The sequence below is a fragment of the Hylobates moloch genome, unplaced genomic scaffold (genome assembly GCF_009828535.3).
Source record: "Hylobates moloch isolate HMO894 unplaced genomic scaffold, HMol_V3 SCAFFOLD_1, whole genome shotgun sequence".
Taxonomy (NCBI): Eukaryota; Metazoa; Chordata; class Mammalia; order Primates; family Hylobatidae; genus Hylobates; species Hylobates moloch.
In genome coordinates, this window is record NW_026652276.1 from 9,074,502 (window position 1) to 9,097,728 (window position 23,227).

Genomic DNA, 23,227 nt, shown 5'->3' on the forward strand with positions numbered 1-23,227 from the left:
CTCCCTGGTTCAAGGGATTCTCCCACCTCAGCCTCCTGAGTAGCTGGCCATTACAGACATGCGCCACCATGCCCGGCTATATTTTTACTAGAAATGGGGTTTTACCATGTTGACCAGGCTGGTCTTGAACTCCTGACCTCAAGTGACCCGCCAGCCTCAGCCTCCCAAAGTGCTGTGACTACAGATGTGAGCTACTGTGCCTGGCCTCTAGTTCCCATTTCTAACTGTACTTCAGGACTCAATGTCAAACAGAAGCCCTGGATGGGACTTGGCTCCTATAGAAAATACTCTACTCTCTCCTTTAATTCAAGAAAATTCCAGGCACATTAATGTGATGGCCACATTATTTGTACAATGTAAAAAGAAACAGCTGTAAGACAGAAAGGCAGACAATTTCTTTATTGTAAAGACAGCAGTTACAAAAGAGAATAAATATGACATTAGGATATATTTGTTAAAAATACAACAAAAACCCCTAGTATTTGTGGGCAACCCCAAGAACTCACAAGTATGGGGGGTAAGAACATCTACAGCTGGATACCCTGAAACAGATGTTAGAAACTGGCTAATGGTGAGTATGGCCACGACTCTGGGGATGTTTGAAAGGCCCTGGATCTGTCACTTGGGAATGTCAGGGGTCTACTGTAATACAATTTGCACAGAGTCAGAGTGAACAGGAACCCTTTTACTCATTGGTATCCTAACTATTCTTTCATTCTTACAGTGAAGTAGTACAGTATTTAAGAGTGGGAAAAAGGCTGAGCTGGGAAGACACAGATGGAGCAGGGTGAAGAGGGAGGGACTGGGGGAATGCTAAGGGGCCAGGAGAAAGGTGGCAGGAAGGAGCAGACCTCTGTCCTTTCTCTAATGTGTGTCACCGTGGCGGCATGCTGTTCCTCCTGGTGAAGAGTGGACGGGCAGTGGTCCACCCAGCCTCCATTAAGACCCACCATTACCCAGGAACAGAAGATGCAAAAGCAACTGGCAGAGTCCTACCAAAGATGAGAACAGGGAAGCTGGACAGGAAGCAAAGAGGAGTGCAGAGAATTCTCTGAGAAAATGGGCATTTTCTCTGAGGACACAAAAAGACAGACATATCTCTACAAATTGACATAGCAGACTACTCTTTGATGTGGAATGGTAAAGGGACAAGGACAAAGTGAAGGTTGCTGAGAAGATACAAGTTCTGGCTACAGGTAGGGCGGAGGAGCAGAGGCAGGAGACAGAGGTGGGCAGGCATCTGGCCCACGCCAGGACCCTCCTGGAGGGGCTCGGACACTGGGAGGAACGAAGGCTGGCATGGGAGCTGGCACGGGGTGGTGGATGGAGACGCTGGCTCAGGGAGGGGACCGGCAGCAGTGATGAAGATGCCTAGTCATCTCTTCTCGGGGCATCTGTGAGGCACAGCTGTGGGCAGAGGGCAAGGTCAGCAGGACTATGTACTGAAGTTGGCCTTGAGTTTCTGGAAGGCTGCCTGGCGGAGCTGCCTCTCCTCCTCCTCCCGCTTCCGCTCATCTTGCTCAGCTTTCAGCTCTGCTTCAAACTTACTGGCCGATGACAAGGCTTGGACCTGCAGAGAAATAGCAGACACAGACCAACCAAGTAAGGGAGGGCAGAGGACTCTGGAGCTGCTGACACCTGAGCCAACAGCCCATTCAGCAGACCTAGAGACAAGGGAATGTGGGCCCATGGAGGGCAGGACCCCAGCAAGCACTCTTTCCATGTGGCCTTCAAAAGTTGCTTTCTGTTGGCGCAGACACCATCTCTAACACATCACTGTATTTGTTGCTGTGCCCCCATGTGCTTCTTTTGCTGGGGTTGGTCATTCTACTTGACTTTTTTTTTCAGGATACAGTTTAACATCCCAGTTTATTAACCACTTTTACATTATTTTAATTTCACACTAATATTGTTCAGTTCTAGGGAAAAAAGGCAAACCAAAATAAATCCCCTGATGGGATTTATTTTTTATTTATTTATTTTTTTGAGACGGAGTCTCGCTCTGTCACTCAGACTGGTGTGCAGTGTCGTGATCTTGGCTCACTGCAATCTCCGCCTCCTAGGTTCAAGCAGTTCTTCTGTCTCAGCCTCTTGAGTAGCTGGGACTACAGGCGCACACCACCATGCCTGGTTAATTTTTGTATTTTTAGTAGAGACGGGGTTTCACCATATTGGTCAGGCTGGAGGCTGGTCTCGAACTCCTGACTTCAGGTGATCCACCGGTCTTGGCCTCCCAAAATGCTGGGATTACAGGCGTGAGCCACTGCACCCAGTCCCCTCATGGGATTTTTATTGGAATTGCATCCGTCTGTCTATGGCAAAGGGATACCTTTAAAATACATTTCTCCTTGGGCTGGGCGCGGTGACTCAAGCCTGTAATCTCAGCACTTTGGGAGGCTGAAGCGGGTGGATCACCTGAGGCCAGGAGCTTGAGACCAGCCTGGCCAACATGGCAAAATCCTGTCCCTACTAAAAATACAAAAACTAGCCAGGCATGGTGACGTGTGCCTGTAATCCCAGCTACTCAGGGGCTGAGGCAGGAGAATCGCTTGAGCCTTGGAGGTCGAGGCTGCAGTGAGACTCCATATCAAAATGATAATGATTTTTAAAAATACAGTTTTCCCTGAATGCCTCAGTTTTCATTCAATTATGCCTTTATGTTGCTCACTAAATCAGTCGTTCTATATTTACTTCTAGATATTACATGTTTTTGTTGGTATTGTGAATGGAATTTGGTGCCATCTGAGTATTTTAAATCTAACAATTTGTCTTCAATAATATCATATCAGATAAACCCATCTAAAAATCCTCTATTCTAGAACTGATTCTGTGAGTGTGTGTCTCAATTTGTAAAATTTCCAAACACTCTTGAGTATGTACTTTTTTTTTTTTTTTAGACAAGAGTCTCACTCTGTTGCCCAGGCTGGAGTACAATGGCACAATCTCAGCTCATTGCAACCTCTGCCTCCAGGGCTCAATCAATCCTCCTGCCTCAGCCTCTTGAGTAGCTGGGATTACAGGCACACATCATCACATGTCTGGCTAATTTTTGTATTTTTAGTAGAGACAGGGTTTTACCATGCTGCCCGGGCTGGTCTTGAACTCCTGAGCTCAAGCAATTCACCTGCCTCAGCCTCCCAAAGTGCTAGAATTACAGGCATGGGCCACCACACCCAGCCTTATGTACGTTATTTAAATAGACTATTAAATTGCTCTCCAAAGTAGCTGCTCTGATTTACACCCCCACAATCATGAACTGGAAGCTGTCATTTCCCCACAACCTTGCCAAGGTTATCATTAATGTTTTTACTTTTTGCCAATCAGATAGCCAAAAAATTGGCACCTTCTTTTATTTCCTCTTTTGTAAATTGCCCATTTATATCCTTTGTCCACGTTTCTATTCAGTTATTATATTATTTTTAAATTTGCAGTTCCTCTTTTTTTTTTTTTTTTTTTAGAAACGTCTTGCTTCATCCCCCAGGTTGAGGTTGAAGTGCAGTGGCACAATCATAGTTCACTGCAGCCTTGAACTCCCGAGCTCAAGCGATCCTCCTACCTCAGCATCCTGAGCAGCTAGGCCTATAGGTGCATGCCACCTATAGGCTAATTTTTTAATTTTTTGTAGGGATGGGGTTGCTTTATGTTGCCCAGGCTGGTCTCAAACTCCTGGGCTCAAGCAATTCTCCCACCTCAGCCTCTTAAAGCACTGGGATTATGGGCAGGTACCACTGAGCTCAGCCCCGATTTGCATTTATTTACATAAGGTTAAAAAAAAGATAAAAGAATATTTACTTTCCTCATAAATACTAGGTATTAGTCTCTGGTTATACATACTTTAGTTACTTTATCCCAGTTTTTTGCTCGTCTTTTAACTTTAAGGCATTTGGGACGATATACATATTTAAAATTTTGATGTAATCAAATTTATCAACCATTTCCGTTCTGCCATTTGCATTTTATGTCATGTTTAAGAAGGTTTTCTAAACCCCCGAGGTTCTAAACCCATTTTCCTGAATTTCCTTTGAATACCTTTATGGTTTTGTGTTCTCATTTGGCCCCTTAAGCCACAAAAATAAGCTCATTTATTTCACTTTTTTTTTCTTTCCTGTCAGAAGGCAAATGTGCTGACATCTTAACAAGATTGGAGGTAGGCGCACTTCACACATGGACATGAAAACCTAGTCATCACATTATGAACCACAAAAGGATCTAAGTGCACTTATTTTAGTGAAGAGTATAAAGTAGGGACTTGACTTTATCTTCCTAAGTGCATAGCTAATTGTCTCAGCACCTTTTATTGCTAGCCCATTATTCTCCCAATCTTCTTCATATCCTAAGTTCCCACATGAAAGAGATGTTTCTATTCTCTATCCTGTGCCACTGACTGATTTGTTTATTCCTGCACCCATACTGCGCTATTTAATATTACTGCTTTATAGAATGCCTTGATATTTATGAGGAAAGTAAATATTCTTTCTCTTTTTTTTTTTTTTTTTTTTGAGGCAGAGTTTGGCTCTCTTTGCCCAGGCTAGAGTGCAATGGTGCGATCTCGGCTCACTGCAACCTCCGCCTCCCAAGTTCAAGCAATTCTCCTGCCTCAGTCTCCCGAGTAGCTGGGATTACAGGTATGCACCACCACGCCCAGCTAATTTTGTTTTTTAGTAGAGACGAGGTTTCTCCATGTCGGTCAGGCTGGTCTCGAACTCCCCACCTCAGGTAATCCGCCCACTTCGGCCTCCCAAAGCGCTAGGATTACAGGCGTGAGCCACCGTGCCTGGCCAATATTCTTTTATTGTGCTAAAGAAGCACTGTTTTCTTATTTTAAAATGTTTTATTATGAACGGGTATTAAACTTTACCAAATACCTTTGAGATATTTAATTTAAATGACTTTTTTCTTGATAACCTATGATAGCAACATTTTCAAATTATTCTTACAGTTTTTACATCTATCTCCTTAAATGTAATCACTGCATTCCATTTTTTGAAGTTTTAAGATTCTTTTTTTTTTTTTCTTTTGAGATGGAGTCTCACTCGTCACCCAGGCTGGAGCTCAATGGCGTGATCTCAGCTCCACTTCCCGGGTTCAAGTGATTCTCCTGCCTCAGCCTCCCGAGTAACTGGGATTACAGGCACACGCCACCACGCCCAGCTAATTTTTGTTTTTTTAGTGAGACAGGGTTTCACCATGTTGACCAGGCTGGTCTCAAACTCCTAAACTGAAGTGAGGTGCCCACCTTGGCCTCCCAAAGTTCTGGGATTATAGGCATAAGCCACTGCTCCTGGCCCCTGAAGTTTTAAGATTCTTAGAGCTACATTCATTGATATAATTCTTTTTTCTAATGTGTCATTTTTATCTGACTTTCTCAGAACCAATGGCTTCAGATAATGACATGATATTATCTTTTTCAATATGTTTGCATTCTTTTTATAACATTGGAGGACAAGGGAAGAAGTAATCCTTACATTTCCCAACATTTAACTGTCTTGAGGGAGTTAGAGCAGAGTTCTCAACTTTCTAAACGTCTTTTTTTTTGAGACAAAGTCTTACTCTGCCACCCAGACTGGAGTGCAGTGGTGCAGTCATGGCTCACTGCAGCCTCAATCTCCCAGGCTCAAGTGTTCCTCCCAATTCAGCCTCCTGAGTAGCTGGGACTACAGGCATGCACCACCACACGCAGCTAATATTTTTGTTTATTTTTGTAATGACAGGGTCTCACTATGTTGCCCAGGCTGGTCTCAAACTCCTGGCCTTAAGCAATCCTCCCACCTCAGCCTCCCGAAGTGCTGGGATTATACGCATGAACCACTGCACCAGGCCTGGATGCTCCCATTTCAATGAAAAATCAGTGTCCATTTTCTAAATTCCCCCTGCATTTCACAGGGTCCATTTCTGAAGACAGGTAACTGTAATAATATTAACAGCAAGAGTTATGCTTATATAGAAAGATGTGTGTGTGTGTGTGTGTGTTTGTGTGTAGAGATGGGGTCTTGCCATGTTGCCCAGGCTGGTCTCAAACTCCTGGGCTTAAGCAATCCTCCCACCTTGGCCTCCCAATGTGCTGGGATTGCAGGTGTGAGCCACAGCACCAGGTCACTTTTACGGAATTATAATCCCTAGAGGCAGGGACTAAAAACTCTCTTTTATTGTCTGCTTTTTGTTTTGTTTTGTTTTAGAGACAGGGTCTTGCTCTGTTGCCCGGGCTGTGGTCCAGTGGCGTGATCATAACTCACTGCAACCTTGAACTCCCAGGCTTGAGCAGTTCTCCTGCCTCAGTTTCCCAAAGTGTCCAGATGTGAGCCACTGCACCCAGCCTAATCTCTTCTAAAAACTGCTCCTGTCCTCCAAAATAGCATTTCCCCAGGGTTTCCTTATACCTCTGATTACATCTTCTTCTTCTCCAAAGGCCTAAATGCCAGCCTTCCCCCACAGTCCTGGCACCAGTCTGTTCTACCATAGGTCAATCTCTAATCCTTGGTTTCAACTTGTATCTTGTGAAGTTAGCTCCTGTGGTCTATGTTGTGAGGTGCCCAGAAGCACCCATTTCCTGCCTTATTTCTTTTTTTTTTTTTTTTTTTGAGACGGAGTCTCGCTCTGTCGCCCAGGCTGGAGTGCAGTGGCGTGCTCTTGGCTCACTGCAAGCTCCGCCTCCCGGGTTCACGCCATTCTCCTGCCTCAGCCTCTCTGAGTAGCTGGGACTACAGGCGCCCGCCACTACGCCCGGCTAATTTTTTGTATTTTTAGTAGAGACGGGGTTTCACCATGGTCTCGATCTCCTGACCTCGTGATCCGCCCGCCTCGGCCTCCCAAAGTGCTGGGATTACAAGCGTGAGCCACCGCGCCCGGCACCTTATTTCTTGCTATGAGGCCTGACACATGGCCCAGGGGCCTAAGGGAGACTGACTCCACCCCTGGCTCCAGGAGCACCCAGTTGAGATAATGATATTCCAGCGTTTTCCAATGGCAGGTTCAGAATTGGACATATGTGGAAGAAATTACTCCATGACCCTCAACAGGTAGGATCCTCATCTTCCCTAGTGGCATAATTACAGCCAGGCAGACAGATCCCAGAAAAAAAGACATTCCCTAACCTCCCACGCAGCCAGGAGTCACCAGGTTCGGTCAAACAGGATGTGATCAGAAACTACTTGCAACCAACACGATGGCCTTCAAATGAAGGGGCACGCCTTTCCCATGCCCGAAGTCACCTCACACTTGACACCAAACCCAGTTCATAACTTTTCCTCCTCAAACCACAGCCATTCTGGGAATAGGGGGAGGCCAGGCTTTTTTTTTTTCCTTTCTTTGAGACACGGTCTTGCTCTGTCGCCCAGGCTGGAGTGCAATGGCATGATCTCGGCTCACTGCAACCTCTGCCCCCGGGCTCAAGCGATTCTCATGCCTCAGCCTCCCAAGTAGCTGGGACTACAGGCACATGCCATTATGCCCGGCTAATTTTTGCATTTTTAGTAGAGACGGGGTTTCACCATGTTGGCCAGGCTGGTCTCAAACTCCTGACCTCAAGTAATCCTCCCACCTCACCCTCCCAAAGTGCTGCGATTACAGATGTGAGCCACTGCACTCTGCCTGGGAGGCTGGTCTTGATGAAAAATGTCATCAACTCCCCTCCTTACAAACCTCATGGCACTTATCTCCTTCCTCCAGTGGAGTGATGATGAACACTGAGACTTCTAGAGAATTCTCAATTTGTCTCCTCCTCTTCCCTAGTCTGGTTGTCCGTACCCTTATTGGACCCACAATTCTTCTCAGGACATCTGTGAAAACTTCCCTTACTCTAAACTGTCCCCAGGCAAGTGTGTCCTGGTAGTGCCCACCCCGATCACGTCAAGGCCCTGCTCAAACACTCGAGGGCTCCCCTGCACCTGTGGCTGTGCATTGGAATCATGTCACAGCTCCATCAACTACACGTTTCCTGAAACCCACCTTGGAGAAATCCCAGGTGAATGTGGGTGGGCCTGGGAAGCTGGTGTGCAGGTGGTTCTAACACTCAGCAGTCTGGAGAAGGCCTGACCTTCCCAACCAGGTACCCAGAGAGGAGCTCCTCTCAGCCTTAGGGAGGCTGGAGCTCTCTGTCCAATAGCGTCTAGTGTAGCCGGGAGCCATCCTATCTCAGAGTCATAGACCACATGTGCCATGGTGTGCCAAAGGGTGGCAAGTGCTGGCCCAGTTTCCTGATCACCATATTCTCTTTCTTTCTCTCTTTCTTTCTCTTTCTTTCTTTCTTTCTTTCTTTTTCTTTCTTTCTTTTTTTTCTCTCTCTCTTTCTTCTTTCTCCCTCCCTCCCTCCCTCCCTTCCTTCCTTTCCTCTCTCTCTTTTTTTTTTTTTTTTGAGGTGGAGTCGTGCTCTGTCACCCGGGCTGGAGTGCAGTGGCACGATCTCGGCTCGCTGCAGCCTCCGCCTCCTGGTTCAAGCACTTCTCCTGCCTCAGCTTTCCAAGTAGCTGGGATTACAGGTGTGCGCTACCGCGCCCAGCTAATTTTTGTATTTTTAGTGGAGACGGGTTTTACCATGTTGGCCAGGCTGGGGTTGGGGTCACCATATTTGCATCTTGGCTTTCACCCCCTGCCATGTCACCAGCCCTGCTCCCTCACACATCCTGTATCCTCACACTGGGACGCCTCTCCAGCCTCCAAACACGCCTCACCCTCTATGCCTTGGAGCCTTCCACTTGCTGTTCCCACGATCACAACGCCCTCCCTTCCTTGATTACAAGGTGAATCCCCATTCATCTCAGAACGTCTGTCACAAATGGTGGCTCCTTTATGGCCCTCTCCCAAATCCAGCGACGATGCCCTCCATTTGTCATCCACGCAAATGTTTATTGAGGGCCATTATATACCAAGCACTGTAATTACAAAGATATCACACCTACTCTGCCTTTGAGTCTGGGTGAGGAGGCAGACCTATAAACATAACGAGCTGCAAGAATTTTTATTGTCATTCTTTTCATCTTTTCTCCAGTTATAAAAATAATGCACCCTCATTGTAAAACATTACAAAAATATAAAATAAGTCCCTCAGACAAAACTATTACTAATACTTTGGCATTTAATGATCCAGGTTGGATTTCACGTTTACAAAATTAGATTTCCAGCATATTGTCTTGCTTCATTTATTCTGGACATCTGTCCACACAGACACGCAGCTGCATCTCATTTTTTGACAGCTGCAGAGTGTGCAAATGTGTGGGTATATCACAATGAACTCACTTCCCTGATAATGGGAGTTTTGGTTAGTTCTAATTTTTGTCTATCACTAACAATATTGTATGAAAATCCTTGTCCATACATGTATGTGCATTTGCATAGGTGCGGTGGCTCACGCCTGTTATCCCAGCATTTTGGGAGGCGGAGGCAGGCAGATCACGAGGTCAGGAGTTTGAGACCAGCCTGGCCAATATCGTGAAACCCCGTCTCTACTAAAAATACAAAAATTAGCTGGGCGTAGTGGTGGGCGCCTGTAGGCCCAGCTACTCAGGAGGCTGAGGCAGGAGAATCGCTTGAACCTGGGAGGCGGAGGTGGCAGTGAGCCGAGATCGTGCCACTGTACTGCAGCCTGGGCGACAGAGTGAGACTCAGTCTCAAAAAAAAAAAAAAAGAAGAAGTCTTAAGAGGTAGAATTCTGGAAGGGAAATATATAAAATGTGAATAGTTAGTTTCAAACTGCTTTACAAAAAGTTGGGTCAAAGTTGCAGTGAGCCAAGATCCTGCCACTGCACTCCAGCCTGGGCAGCAGAGCGAGACTCCATCTCAAAAAATAAAATAAAATAAAATAAAAAGCTGAGTTAATTTATATTTTTACCAAAAGCATCTAAGGGTGCCTTGAAAAGATAAATTATAACACCACTTCCACGTGCACTAGAGGCACACAGAAGAGGATGGACAGTCAGGGAAAGCAGCCCAGAGGAGGGAACTCTTCAATGTGGGTCTGGATGAAGAAGCAGAGTTTTCTAGGCAGAGGCATTTGGGTAGGGCATTCAGGCAGAGGGAACAGCAGATCCAGTTGGGAAAGGCGTGGCAGCATTTGAAGTGGGTGGATGAGGCTGAAGCTGGGATCAGAGCCAGATTATAACAGGTCTTGAATGCCCAGATAAGACATTCCCAGACACTCAAACCTACTTCAACTAGAGCACGTATCACCTTGCACTGGAGCAGTGGACTGAAAACTGTCCTGCTAAGCTCGGGCTCTCAACCCTAGCACCTCTCCCAAGGCATCATAAGACATCTGCATGTGATATACTCAATGGATGGAGAAGACCCATCCCTGCAAAATAGCCCTTCCCTCCTCTCTACCCTCTCTGTGTCATTGTGGAGCTTGCTTTCTTCACTGGACTATGTGTGTGCCCTGGGAAGGGCAACAGTTATGTTCACTTCGCCTTTAGAAAGGAGTTGTATCTTAGAGCTCAATGTGGTGCCCAGCTTTGCTGGAGATGAGCTGAATCAATGCTAAGTCAGGAAGGAAGGGCCAAACCACTTTCAGGATTGGACACATGGTGCCAGTGTTTAAGGCACAATGAGTGGTTGGCTTGTCCCTGACACTGTCAGATGAGAGCAATGGGCTTTCAGCATGGCAGAGAGATGATGAAATCTGTCTCCAAGCAGCCTCAAAGAGAAGTATGAATTTAGAGTCCTGCTTAGGGGACTGGGCAGGCCAGGATGTGTCACCAAGGCACTCTGTCTCTGGGCAAGCTTCCAGAATAAACTAAAACAAAACTCCACAAGAGTCCCAGCAGCCCATACCACCTACGAAGGGCTCACAGTGAGCCAGGCACTTCCTAAACGCTTTCATGTACATGAACTCATTTAATCATTCAGGCAGTTCTCTTGTCACTCCTCCATCATACAGATGAAGACACTGAGGCTCAGAGTGGACAGGGTAGGGAGATGGAGGAGGCAGAGTCTGAACTCAGGTGGACTGGCACACACTGTGCTGGTTGGCAGGGGACTTGGAGGACCCTCCTGGTCTGTTTCTGCAGGTGTGTTCTGTTGAGATGGAAATGACAGCCGCAGTCTGGTGGGCAGGGTGAAGGCTGGGAGTGGTTGCTCCTCAAAGAAGGAACGAAGCACCTACCTTGGCTTCAAAGAAGTTCTTGGCACCTTTGACGCCCTCCAGGGCCACATCAATCTCGGAGAGCTTTGCCAGCGCCATCAGCCCACTGTCCTCCTGCAGCTCCCCCGCCGCGGCCTTGTGGAAAATGAGCAGGAACTACAGGGGAAAAAAAGCAGGGAACCAGAGTCAGTCTCACTGAGAGATTCACAACCAGCCCTCTGGCCCAAGCCGAAGTCACTCTGCCAATCACTTAAGAAAGATGTTTATGTGTGCATGTGGCAAATTATGTTTTTCCCGCGTCAGATTGTCAAAAATGAAAACACGCCCATTTTTCCCAAGGATATAGGGAAATGGGCACCCTCATATTTATTTCAGAGTGTAAACCGATTCAAACTTTTTTTTTTGTTTGTTTTTTGAGTTAGAGTCTCACTCTGTCGCCCAGGCTGGAGTGCAATGGCGTGATCTCGGCTCACTGCAACCTCTGCCTCTGGGCTCACGCGATTCTCATGTCTCAGCCTCCCGAGTAGTTGGGATTATAGGCACGTGCCACCACGCGCAGCTAATTTTTATATTTTTAGTAGGGACGGGGTTTCGCCATGTTGGCCAGGCTGGTCTCAAACTCCTGATCTCAAGTGATCTGTCCACCTCGGCCTCCCAAAGTGCTGGTATTACAGGCGTGAGCCACTGCCCCCCGCCCTCAAACTTTTATTTATTTATTTTCTTTTTTATTTATTTAATTTTTTTGAGATGGAGTTTCACTCTTGTTGCCCAGGCTGGAGTGCAATGGCGCGATCTCAGCTCACCGCAACCTCTGCCTCCCAGGTTCAAGCGATTCTCCTGCCTCAGCCTCTCGAGTAGCTGGGATTACAGGGAGGCGCCACCATGCCCGGCTAATTTTTTTGTATTTTAGTAGAGATGGGGTTTCTCCATGTTGGTCAGGCTGGTCTCAAACTTCTGACCTCAGGTGATCCGCCTGCCTCGGCCTCCCAAAGTGCTGGGATTACAGGTGTGAGCCACCGCACCCCGCCTATTTATTTATTTTCTTGAGACGGGGTCTTGCTCTGGAGTGGTGTGGTGCATTCATAGCTCACTGCAACCTTGACCTCCTGGGCTCAGGTGGTCCTATGGCCTCCGATTCCTGAGTAGCTGGGACCGCAGGCGTGTGCCACCACACCTGGCTAATTTTTTTTTTTTTTTTTTAATTTGTAGAGACAGGGTCTTCTACGTTGCCCAGGCTGGTCTCAAACTCCTGGTCTCAAGTGATCCTCCTGCCTCAGCCTCCTAAAGTGCTGAAATTACAGGTATGAGGCACTGTGCCTGGCCTTGATGGGCACTTTGGAAATGTTTACTGAAAATAAGATGCTTTTTGCCTTCCAACCATTAATTCCACTGGTGGGAATTTATCCTTCAGAAACATTTCTACAATGGTTTAAACATTATCTATGAAAGTAAAAAATTAGCAGCATCCTAGTTTACAGTGATGAAAGAAAAATCAAATAAACCTGTATATACTATTTTTTAAAAACTAAATAATTTAATATTTCCAATGGTTTTTTAACAACTTGTATTTTTCTTGTTTGTCTCATTTTTGCATTAGATTGTTTGCCTTTCTTACCATTTGCTAAAGATCTTCATAGAACCTGGTATGTTTCAAATACTTTAGCTCTGTCACCTGCTTTTTCAGTATATTTATGCTAATTTTCAACTTTCAAAAATTTTACATATAGTGCTATGCTTAGAAAAACCTTCCTCAGCACCAAGGTTATATAAACAACCACCTACGTTTTGTCTACAACTTTTATGGCTTCTTTTTTTTTAACCATGTAAATATTTAATCTCTGAAATTTATTTTTATTTATCATGTGAGGTTAATCATTAACCTTATTTTCTTCCAAATGGTTGGTTAGTAATCCTTGCATCATTTGTTGAATAATCCACCCTCCTCCTCCAGATTCAAAATGTGACCTGAATTAATTAATCTTCAGGCTTCCAAAGAACAAACTTTTAAATAAATAAATTGGCCAAACTTTTTTTTTTTTTTGAGATGGAGTCTCACTCTGTTGCTCAGGCTGGAGTGCAATGGCTCGATCTCGGCTCACTGCAACCTCTGCCTCCCGGGTTCAAGTGATCCTCCCGCCTCAGCCTCCCAAGTAGCTGGGATTACAGGAGCGTGGCACCACACCTGGCCTAATTTTTGTATTTTTAGTAGAAATGGGGTTTTGCCATGTTGACCAAGCTGGTCTTGAACTCCTAGCCTCAGGCCTCCCAAAGTGTTGGGATTACAGGCATAAGCCACCATGCCCAGCTATAAATTGGCCAAACTTAAATGGCAGTTCCCCCATCTTCCTGTCCTCTCCCAAGGCAATTTTGTGGCTTTTTTAGTTCTCTTCTTTAAACAACTGCTATCTAAGTTTCATGATTTATTTTTCCATATGGAAAGAATATAAACTGATATGTTCCAAGCCATCATCGAAAGAGGCTCTCTCCAGGTTTTCAGATGCTACCTAAAATGTGTGCACCCACAGGAAAATTTCAGGTTTCCAGGTCTTTTTTCATAACCCTCTTCCCTAAAAGAATGCCTTCTTGCCAGGTGCGGTGGCTCACGCCTGTAATCCCAGCACTTTGGGAGGCCAAGGCAGGTGGATCACGAGGTCAGGAGTTTGAGACCAGCCTGACCAACATGGTGAAACCCCGTCTCTACTAAAAATACAAAGATTAGCCAGGTGTGGTGGCGCATGCCTATAATCTCAGCTACTCAGGAGCCTGAAGCAGGAGAATCGCTTGAACCCAGGAGGTGGAGGTTGCAGTGAGCCGAGGTCGTACCATTGCACTCCAGCCTGGGCTACAAAGCGAGACTGTCTCAAAAAAAAAAAGCCTTCTCAAAAGGGAAAAGAACACTACTTAAAGTAGAGTGCTAGGTTAAGCAACTTCTACAGGCCTTCCAAATCCTCACTTGAGTATCATTACTGCCAAGGCTCTCAAACCCCAGAGGGAAGTGTGTTTCATGCGGGTGACAGTCTCAACCACCGCATCCCCAAAATGCCTTGTAAGACACCCTCTTCCTATTGCTCCCTTCAGGGTCCTAACGCCACCGTGGATATTGTCAAATACAAAAGAAGAGACACAGCAAGATGCCCATGGAGAGACCGACGGTCATGCCCACCTGCAGCTTCAAACTCTCTCACTAGAGGCCAGCAGAGATTCAGTTTGCTGTGGATTATCAGAACCTGAACATTGACTTGAAAGAAGACAGGCCCCTTGGAGGAGGCCAGGCCCCCCAAGAATAGGTTGGAGGTCAAGGGGATGGTGACACAGGGGTGGAAAAGATCGAAACAGCAGACTTCAGGGCTGCGGATGAGAGGCATGTGGAGAGAGGGACTGACATACTGGTTGCTCTGTGCCCTGCTATCCTTAAAGCATTTCCTTCACAGAAGGCCCCACCTCATTGCTCCACGAGGCAAACAGAACAGGCAGCCCCACCAGGCCAGTGCTGTCTGGGACCCAGACAGGCAGCTGTGAAAAGATGGAGGGCTGGCTGGGCGTGGTGGCTCACATCTGTAATCTCAGCACTTTGGGAGGCTGAGTCGAGTGGATCACCTAAGTTCTGGAGTTTGAGACCAGCGTGACCAATATGGTGAAACCCCATCTCTACTAAAAATACCAAAATTAGCCAGACGTGGTGGTACACAACTGTAATCCCAGCTACTCAGGAGGCTGAGACACGAGAATCGCTTGAATCTGAGGGGTGGAGGTTGCAGTGAGCCGAGATCATGCCACTGCACTCCAGCCTGGGTGACGGAGTGAAACTGTGTCTCGAATAAATAAATAACTAATAAAATAATAAAACAAAATATATTTAAAAAAAAGAAAAGAAAAGACAGAGCACCACCCCCAGCCAGCGCCCACCCAGGTAACCTCAGGGACTCTCGCTATCCCCGAGGCTTGGCCTTCTCACATCCAGAGTGGAGATGACAGTTTATGGATAGGTTTCATGAACTGGAAACATGAGGGAAAGCTCTCCTCACAGGTCCCTTCCCCAGAGCTGTGTCCTTTGAACCCTCAGGTCTGGGGCAGATCCAGACCGCATCCACTCACTGTGCCAGGTCAGTAGGTGACCAGCAGCGTCCCTGTCACACCTCAGGGGTACCCCCTAACCCAGCCAGTTAAAGAAGGGAAAAAACTCAGCTCAAGCTGAAAGCGCCCAGCCTTCCATGAAGCATGCCAGACATTTCCATTTAATTTTGTTACAATCACCAACCGCCCTAAATGACAATTTACCCAACTGCCCAGCCTTGTTTGTCTTCCTATTTATAGTCCACAAAGCCGGGCATGTGGTAGAAGAATTGGAAACTGTCCTAGCTGTGACTGTGAAGAAAGAGGGGGAGGGAAGGAGAGGTAGAAAACAAAGAGACAGCAAGAGAACTAACAAAGCTAAAAAGCCTTTTCACACACAAGCTATGGATGCTTCTGATACACTCAGGGAATTTTTAACTTCATGGCTGCGGCTGGTGATGCAAACACTCCCTCGGTATTAGTTAGAATTCTTAGGTTGCAAGTGACAGAAATAAACTTGTTCACTTAAGCAAAAAGGAGGTATTCATTATTTAAAATAGATGTCTCAGCCAGGCACAGTGGCTCACACCTGTAATCCCAGCACTTTGGGAGGCCAAGGCGGGTGGATCGCCTGAGGTCAGGAGTTTGAGATCAGCCTGGCCAACATGGTGAAACCCTGTCTCTACTAAAAAGAAAAATATAAAATTAGCCGGGTGTGGTGCCGCATGCTTGTAATCCCAGCTACTTGGGAGGCTGAGGCAGGAGAATCACTTGAACCCGGGAGGCAGAGGTTGCAGTGAGCTGAGATTGCACCATTGCACTCCAGCCTGGGCAACAAGAGCAAAACTCTGTCTCAAAATAAATAAATAAATTAATTAATTAATTAAAATAAAATAAGATGTCTCAAAAACCCAAGGACAAGACACAGTGGCCTGGAGGAGGACTGGAACTGGGAGAGGCAAAGCTCTCAGGACTGGAGGCAAGATTCCTCCTCCATCTCTCATGCTGGTCCGCATGGTAGAAAGTGGGCACCCCACGTTGCATTATCCTTCCAAGAACAGCCATCTGCAGAGCCAATTCAGAGCACTTCAGCCCCAATTTCAAAATCCCGAGAGACAGAATTCGATTGGCCTGGTCAGACCAGGGGTCCATCCATGGTCTGATCAACCATGATCAGGCAGGCGGGCAGCCCAGCACAGCCAGGCTCCAGGGGCCACTGTATTCGTCTGCTTGGGCTGCCCTAACAAAATTGTGCAGACTGGGTGGCTCACACAACAGAAATTTATTTTCTCACAGTTTCAGCAGCTGCAAGTGCAAGAACAAGGTGGCAGCAAATATGGTTTCCCGTTAGGAATGTCTTCCTAGCTTGTAAAAGGCACAGAAAGAAAACTTAGTTTTCACAACGGTCACAATAGCGGGGAGAGCTATTCACATCGCTATTTTAAAGACACAAACACTGAGGCTCAGAAGTAAAAGATCTCACTCTGGGGACCTAGCTTTGCGTGGTAGACTGAAGCCATGCTCTTTTCAGTCTGTGAACACGGCCCTGGTCCACTAGGGCCTTAAGCAGAGGTGGAAACCAGCACAGTGAAATAATGGAACAGGAAAGTGTGAGTGGCAGCATGTCCTTACACTCCCAAGGCCTGCACACCTGGTGCAGCTACTAGAGATGAGACTGGGCTTGGAACTGACAAAGGGTAGACTGTGAATGTCCCTGAAGCTCTGGAACGGGGGTGCAAACCAATCACAGGAACCCTTTGGAGATTTCCAAGCCTCTGATGTCTACCACCTGCTGGCCAAACCAGCAGCTAGCCAAAAGCTAACCAAGCATCATGGATTCAGGGAGGAGCACCTGCAGTTGGCCCCTGAGTACAACGGGGCAGAAGGGGGAATGCATCTTAATTCATTTGGCAATTGCAAGCCACGAAACACCCTCTCAGCTCCTGTTCCCAGAGCTCACCACAGCTCTCTCCCCAGAATCTATTCCAAAGCTTCACCAAGGCAAAAGTCTCTGCCTTTTATACTCCAGGGGTATTCAGGCTGAAAAGAGCTAGTACCCCAGCAGGAGCCAAATAGGGCAGCTGTGAAGACAAGTGTGGTGGTGATAGGGCAGGCCGAGTGGCATGAAGGCCACAGTCCACACCCAGCAAATCCAGATCTCTGTGGCCCTTCAGCTCCTTGGCTCTGGCATGCAAAGCTGGATGAGATCATCCAGAGGGTCATGCCCAGCCCTGTGAATCGTACGTATCTCAGGTTCAGCAAAGGTGGAAGGTTCTGGAGCTGATTTGTAGAAGCAAGGGACCAGCCCAGTTCATCACAGCTAGGGGAGGGGCTTGTGGCTGCCAGTTCTGCTGCAGACCTCCAGGAAGAACTTCTAGCCTAGACAGACCAATGCTTGACCCAAAGTCTCACATCAGAAACCAGGGTGCTAGTTGGGTGTGAGGGCTCACGCCTGTAATCCCAACACTTTGGGAGGCTGATGTAGGAGGATTGTTTGAGCCCAGAAGTGAGAGGCTGCAGTGAACTGTGAAAAAACCAGGGTGTCAGTACTCCAACGTTTCTGGAATAACCAAGGTTAAACACCAGGAAGCAGGGACAGTCCTCTATTCCCAGCTCCTAAGGGCTGAAGCTAAGACACGACTGAGACTGCAGATGCTCTGAGCCTTTAATCTGATATTATCATCAAAATTATTATAATAGGCCAGGTGCGGTGGCTCACACCTATAATCCCAGCACTTTGGGAGGCTGAAGCAGGTGGATTGCCTGAGGCCAGGAGTTCAAGACCAGCCTGGGCAACACAGTGAAACCCTATCTCTACTAAAATTACAAAAATTAGCCAGGCACGCGCCTATAGTCCCAACTACTCAGGAGGCTGAGGCAGGGGAATCGCTTGAACCCAGGAGGTGGAGGTTGCACTGAGCCAAGATCACACCACTGTACTCCAGCCTGGGCAACAGAGTGAGACTCTGTCTCAAAAAAAAAAAAAACAAAAAAACAAAAAAAAACGTAATATAATACAGGTGCCAAATGACACATCTAGAGGCCTTCTGATAAAACTCATAAAGACACATCTAACACATGAAATTCCCTTCCCTGTGGGGTGGCATCCTTGACATGGAAGACACCTGATAGTCTTGAGACATTGTACCTAAAACAGCAATGGCTTTCTCACAGAGGTTCTTAGCCATTTGGGGATCAGCTGTGAATGCTATATGCACTCTTCCCGGTGGGATGCCGGTACCTCAAAATTTTGCCTGCAATTTCAGAGGTTCAAAGACCAAGTCCATTCTTGGACTGTTGGTGAGGGGGCTCCACAGGCACAGAATGAGACCCTTTATAAACTTACTTTTGAAAAATTAGCCAGGTGTGGTGGTACGTGCCTGTGGTCCAGCTACTCAGGAGGCTGAGGTGGGGGGATCACTTGAGCCTGGGAGGTAAGGGTTGCAGTGAGGTAAGACTATACCAGTGCACTCTAGCCTGGGCAACAGAGTGAGACTGTCTCAAAAAATTAAAAAATATAGCTGGGCGCAGTGGCTCATGCGTGTAATCCCAGCACTTTGGGAGGCCGGGGCAGGCAGATTGTTTGAGCTCAGGAGTTTAAGACTAGCCTGGGCAATATGGAGAAACCCGATCTCTACTAAAAATACAAAAATTAGCCAGGAACAGTGGTGCACACCTGTAATCCCAGCTACTTGGTGGGGACTGAGGCACAAGAATCACATGAACCCAGGAGGTGGAGGTTGCAGTGAGCCGAAATCATGCCACTGCACTCCAGCCTGGGCAACAGAGTGAGACTTTGTCCCAAAAATCTAAAAAAAACCAAAAAACAAACTAGTTTGGGGATGGCCACAGTGGCTCACGCTGTAATCCCAACACTTTGGGAGGCCAAGACAGGAGGATTGCTTGAATCCAGGAGTTTGAGACCAGCCTGGGCAACAAAGTGAGTCCCTGTTTCTATAAACAACAACAAAAAATTTTTTTAATAAAAAATAAACTATTTTTGCATGCTATAAAAATAAAAAGTAGCTAGGCAAGGTGGCTCATGCCTGTAATCCCAGCACTTTGGGAGGCTGAGTTGGAGACCAGCCTGGGCAACATAGCAAGACCCTATCCCTACAAAAAAATTTTTTTAAATTAGCCGGGCATGGTGGTACATTTCTGTAGTCCCAGCTACTCAGGAGGCTGAGGTGGGATGATGGGTTGATACTGGGAGTTTGAGGCCGCAGTGAGCTGTGATCATGCCACTGCATTCTAGCCTGGGCAACAGAGCAACCCTGTTTCAAGTAAATAAATAAATAAATGAATAAACAATGAAAATGAAAATATAAAGAAGTATTATTCTCAAAATTATTGGGCAAGGTGGCTCATGACTGTAGTCCCAGCACTTTGGAAGGCAGGGGCAGGAGAATCGCTTGAGGCTGAGTTGGAGACCAGCCTGGACTACATAGTGAGACCTCATCTCTACAAAAAATTTAAAAAATTAGCCAGGTGTGGTGGTATGTGCCTATAGTCCCAGCTACTCAGGAGGCTGAGGTGGGAGGATCAATGGAGACTAGAAGGTCAAGGCTGCAGTGAGCCATGATTGAGGACTGAGCCACTGCACTCCAGCCTGGGTGATAAGCAAAGAAGACGCATTATTGTATATTTCAAAATAATTAAAAGGAATAGAATGTTTCAAACACAAAGAAATGATAAATGCTGGAGGTGACGGATACCCAGATTACCCTGACTTGGTCATTACACATTGTATGCTTATATCGAGATATCACATGTAGGCCGGGCTCGGTGGCTCACGCCTGTAATCTCAGCACTTTGGAAGGCTGAGGCGGAGGATCACTTGAAGCCAGGAGTTTGAGACCAGCATGGTCAACATGGCGAAACCCCATCTCTACTAAAAATACAAAAATTAGCCAGGCCTGGTGGCACACTGTAATCCCAGCTACTTGGGAGGCTAAGGCACGAATCGCTTGAACTCAGGAGGTGGAGGTTGCGGTGGGCTGAGATCACACCATTGCACTCCAGCCTGGGCAACAGAGTGAGACTGTCTCAAAAAAAAAAAAATAATAAAAATAAATAAAATATATCACATGTCCCCCATAAATACGTACAACTATTATGTATCCATAACAATTAAAAATAAAAAATTTTAAAAATACGTTTAAAAATGAAAAGCTTTAATATATAAAAAAGCATAACATTGGCTGGGCGCGGTGGCTCATGCTTATAATCCCAGCACTTTGGGAGGCCGAGGCGGGCGGATCACGAGGTCAGGAGATCGAGACCACAGTGAAACCCCGTCTCTACTAAAAATACAAAAAATTAGTCTGGCGTGGTGGCGGGCGCCTGTAGTCCCAGCTACTCGGAGAGGCTGAGGCAGGAGAATGGCGTGAACCCAGAAGGCGGAGCTTGCAGTGAGCCGAGATTGCGCCACTGCACTCCAGCCTGGGCGACAGAGCGAGACTCCGTCTCAAAAAAAAAAAAAAAAGCATAACATTATAAAACCACCAAAATTTCGCCCCTGTAAATATCCACTATGAATATTTTGGTGAACATCCTCCAAATTTCTTAATATTTTACTCAAATGAGGTTATACTACTACCCACGCTGCTTTTTCCAGGCCAGCACTGGGGTTAGCTGTCTCCTAAAACGTATTTTTGAAAGTGGAATTGCAGGTTAGATACGCAAACAGCGCTCTGGAGAGGCCAAACCCATTTGTGCTCCAGGGGGCTGTACACTTGAAGGTCCTCTCAGGGGCACCCCACAGGGGCTCAGGGCCACAGCAGGCAGGTACCTCCCGGAAGCTGAGCTTGCCATCGAAGTCCTCATCCACCTCCTTGATCATGCTCTTCAGGCCCAGGTGGGTCTGGGGGGCCCCCAGTTTCTCCATCATCAGCTTCAGCTCCATCAGGTCGATGAAGCCATCCCGCCCAGCGTCATACCTGCCAGGTCAAAGGAATGCATGACCGGGATGAAAGGACACTCGTTAGTCTCCCAAACATGTAACTCCTTTGGCTTCATTCATTGAAAAATGACTCAAATACCTCCCGCTCTGCGAGGCCGATGTGGGTCACCTGCTTCAGAGGAACCCCTCTCTCCTCAGAGCGCCTCAGGGCTTTGTATGACTCAAAGTGGATCTTGTACTACCTGTTGGTTTTCATGTCTTTTATCTCCTCAACTAAACTATAATTTCTGGAGGGTGAGAAACATGCCTTGTTTACCTTTATTTCCCCCAATTTCAGTCAACAAACATCAAGTGAGCACCTCCTCCTAATGCTGGACACTGGAGGGGTTGCAGGAGCTGGCCCCTGACGCCCAGCACGTTCACAGGGAAGGGCTGGCAATTCCAGGAGCCTCCTCGTGGTCACTGCCACTGGTTCTCTCCCACGGCCATTCCCAACAGCCCAGCCTTTCCGTCCCAGCGCCAGGGAAGTTGCTTCCCACCCCTGTGTGCGGCCGTGACTCTGGCTCATGATTCCCCTCTGGTTCACTCGTCTTGTCTCCAGCTCTGAACAGCCGTGTCTGCCAAGAGGGCTCTGACTCTGTCCTCTAACAGGGCCGCTCCTCTGCTGACTGGCCTCCCAGCCCCCAGCCAGGAAACCAACCCAGCCTCACCAGGTGGGACCAGGTTGTCCCCTCCTGGCCCAGCCATCTTTAGCCCTCTGGACTCTGCTTCCTCCAAGCCACTTCCCCCATTACAGGATCTCTCCACAGACCCCCTGGCTCTCCTCCCTTCAAGCATTTCCCGCCACCCAGAGACCCCTTGTTGCTCAGGTATGAATCCCTTGCTCTAAAAACAAATCAGTTTACAAGAGCCAAAAGGTGGAAACAATGCAAGTGTCCGCGGACAGATAAAGGAGAAACGAAACGGGGTCTATTTAGCCAGGCGTGGTGGCTCATGCCTGTAATTCCAGCACTTCAGGAGGCCGAGGCGGGTGGATCACGTGAGGTCAAGAGTTCGTAGACCAGCCTGGCAAACATGGTGAAACCCTGTTTCTACTAAAAATACAAAAATTAGCTGGGCATGGTGGTGCACGCCTGTAATCCCAGCTACTGGAGAGGCTGAGGTGGGAGAGCTACTGGGAGGCAGAGGTTGCAGTGAGCCAAGATCGCACCACTGCACTCTAGGCTGGGTGACAGAGCGAGACTCCGTCTCAAAAAAAAGGGGGGTATATCCGTATATCCATACAATGGAATATGGTATGCTTACACAAGGGAATATTATTTAGCAATAAAAAGGAAGGGAAGGCTAACACACGGGTGAACCTTGAGGGCATTCTGCTAAGTGAAACAAGCCAGCCACAAAAAGGCAAATCCTGTATGGTTCCACTTCTGTAATGTTCTTACAGTAGTCAAATTCATAGAGACAGAAAGGGATGCTTGGTTGCCAGGGGCTAGGAGAGAGGGGCACTGGAGTTAGTGTTCTCATCTCAACTTGAGATGAGAAAAAGGTTCTGGCGATGGATGGTGGTGACGGCAGCACAATAATATGAATGTACTTAACGCTATCTACTTACATGGTTAAAGTGGTCAGAGGTTTTGTGTTTTTGTTTTTGTTTTTTTTTGAGACAGTCATGCTCTTTCACTCAGGCTGGAGTGAAGCTGCACGATCTCTGCTCACTGCAACCCCCGCCTCTCAAGTTCAAGCGATTCTAGTGCCTCAGCCTCCCAAGTAGCTGGAATTACAGGTGTGCGCCACCACACCCAGCTAATTTTTGTTTTTTTGTTTTGTTTTGTTTTTGAGACAGAGTCTTGCTCTGTCACCCAGGCTGGAGTGCAGTGGCACAATCTCGGCTCACTGCAACCTCTGCCTCCTGGGTTTAAGCGATTCTCCTGCCTCAGTCTCCCAAGTAGCTACGATTACAAGTGTGTGCCACCATACACAGCTAATTTTTGTATTTTTAGTAGAGATGGAGTTTCACCATGTTGGCCAGGCTGGTCTCAAACACCTGACCTCGTGTGATCCGCCCACCTTGGCCTCCCAAAGTGTCGGGATTACAAGCATGAGCCACCGCACCTGGCCTAGTCAGTTTTATGTTAAGTGCATTTTACCACAATTTTAAAAAAATTAAATAAATAAGGCTGGGTATAGTATCATATGCCCAC

At 47.1% G+C, this 23,227-nt stretch overlaps 1 protein-coding gene and 1 non-coding gene across 5 annotated transcripts in view; both read right to left on the minus strand.

The window, feature by feature from the left end:
• Positions 1 to 389: 389 nt before the first annotated feature.
• Positions 390 to 23,227, minus strand: part of EFHD1 (EF-hand domain family member D1) — a 50,634-nt gene continuing 27,796 nt past the window's right edge. For all 4 annotated transcript variants that reach the window (XM_032753816.2, XM_058437193.1, XM_032753817.2 and 1 more), the window contains exons 2-4: positions 20,916 to 21,063; positions 11,093 to 11,227; positions 390 to 1,570 (exon numbers count right to left, since the gene is read on the minus strand). In XM_032753816.2, coding sequence (XP_032609707.1) covers positions 1,436 to 1,570; positions 11,093 to 11,227; positions 20,916 to 21,063 — 418 coding nt within the window. In that variant the 3' untranslated portion in view covers positions 390 to 1,435. The remainder of the gene's footprint in view (positions 1,571 to 11,092; positions 11,228 to 20,915; positions 21,064 to 23,227) is intronic.
• LOC116809966 (small nucleolar RNA U13) lies at positions 4,107 to 4,209 on the minus strand. The gene has a single exon (XR_004370121.1). It is a non-coding gene; the product is annotated as a small nucleolar RNA U13 (small nucleolar RNA).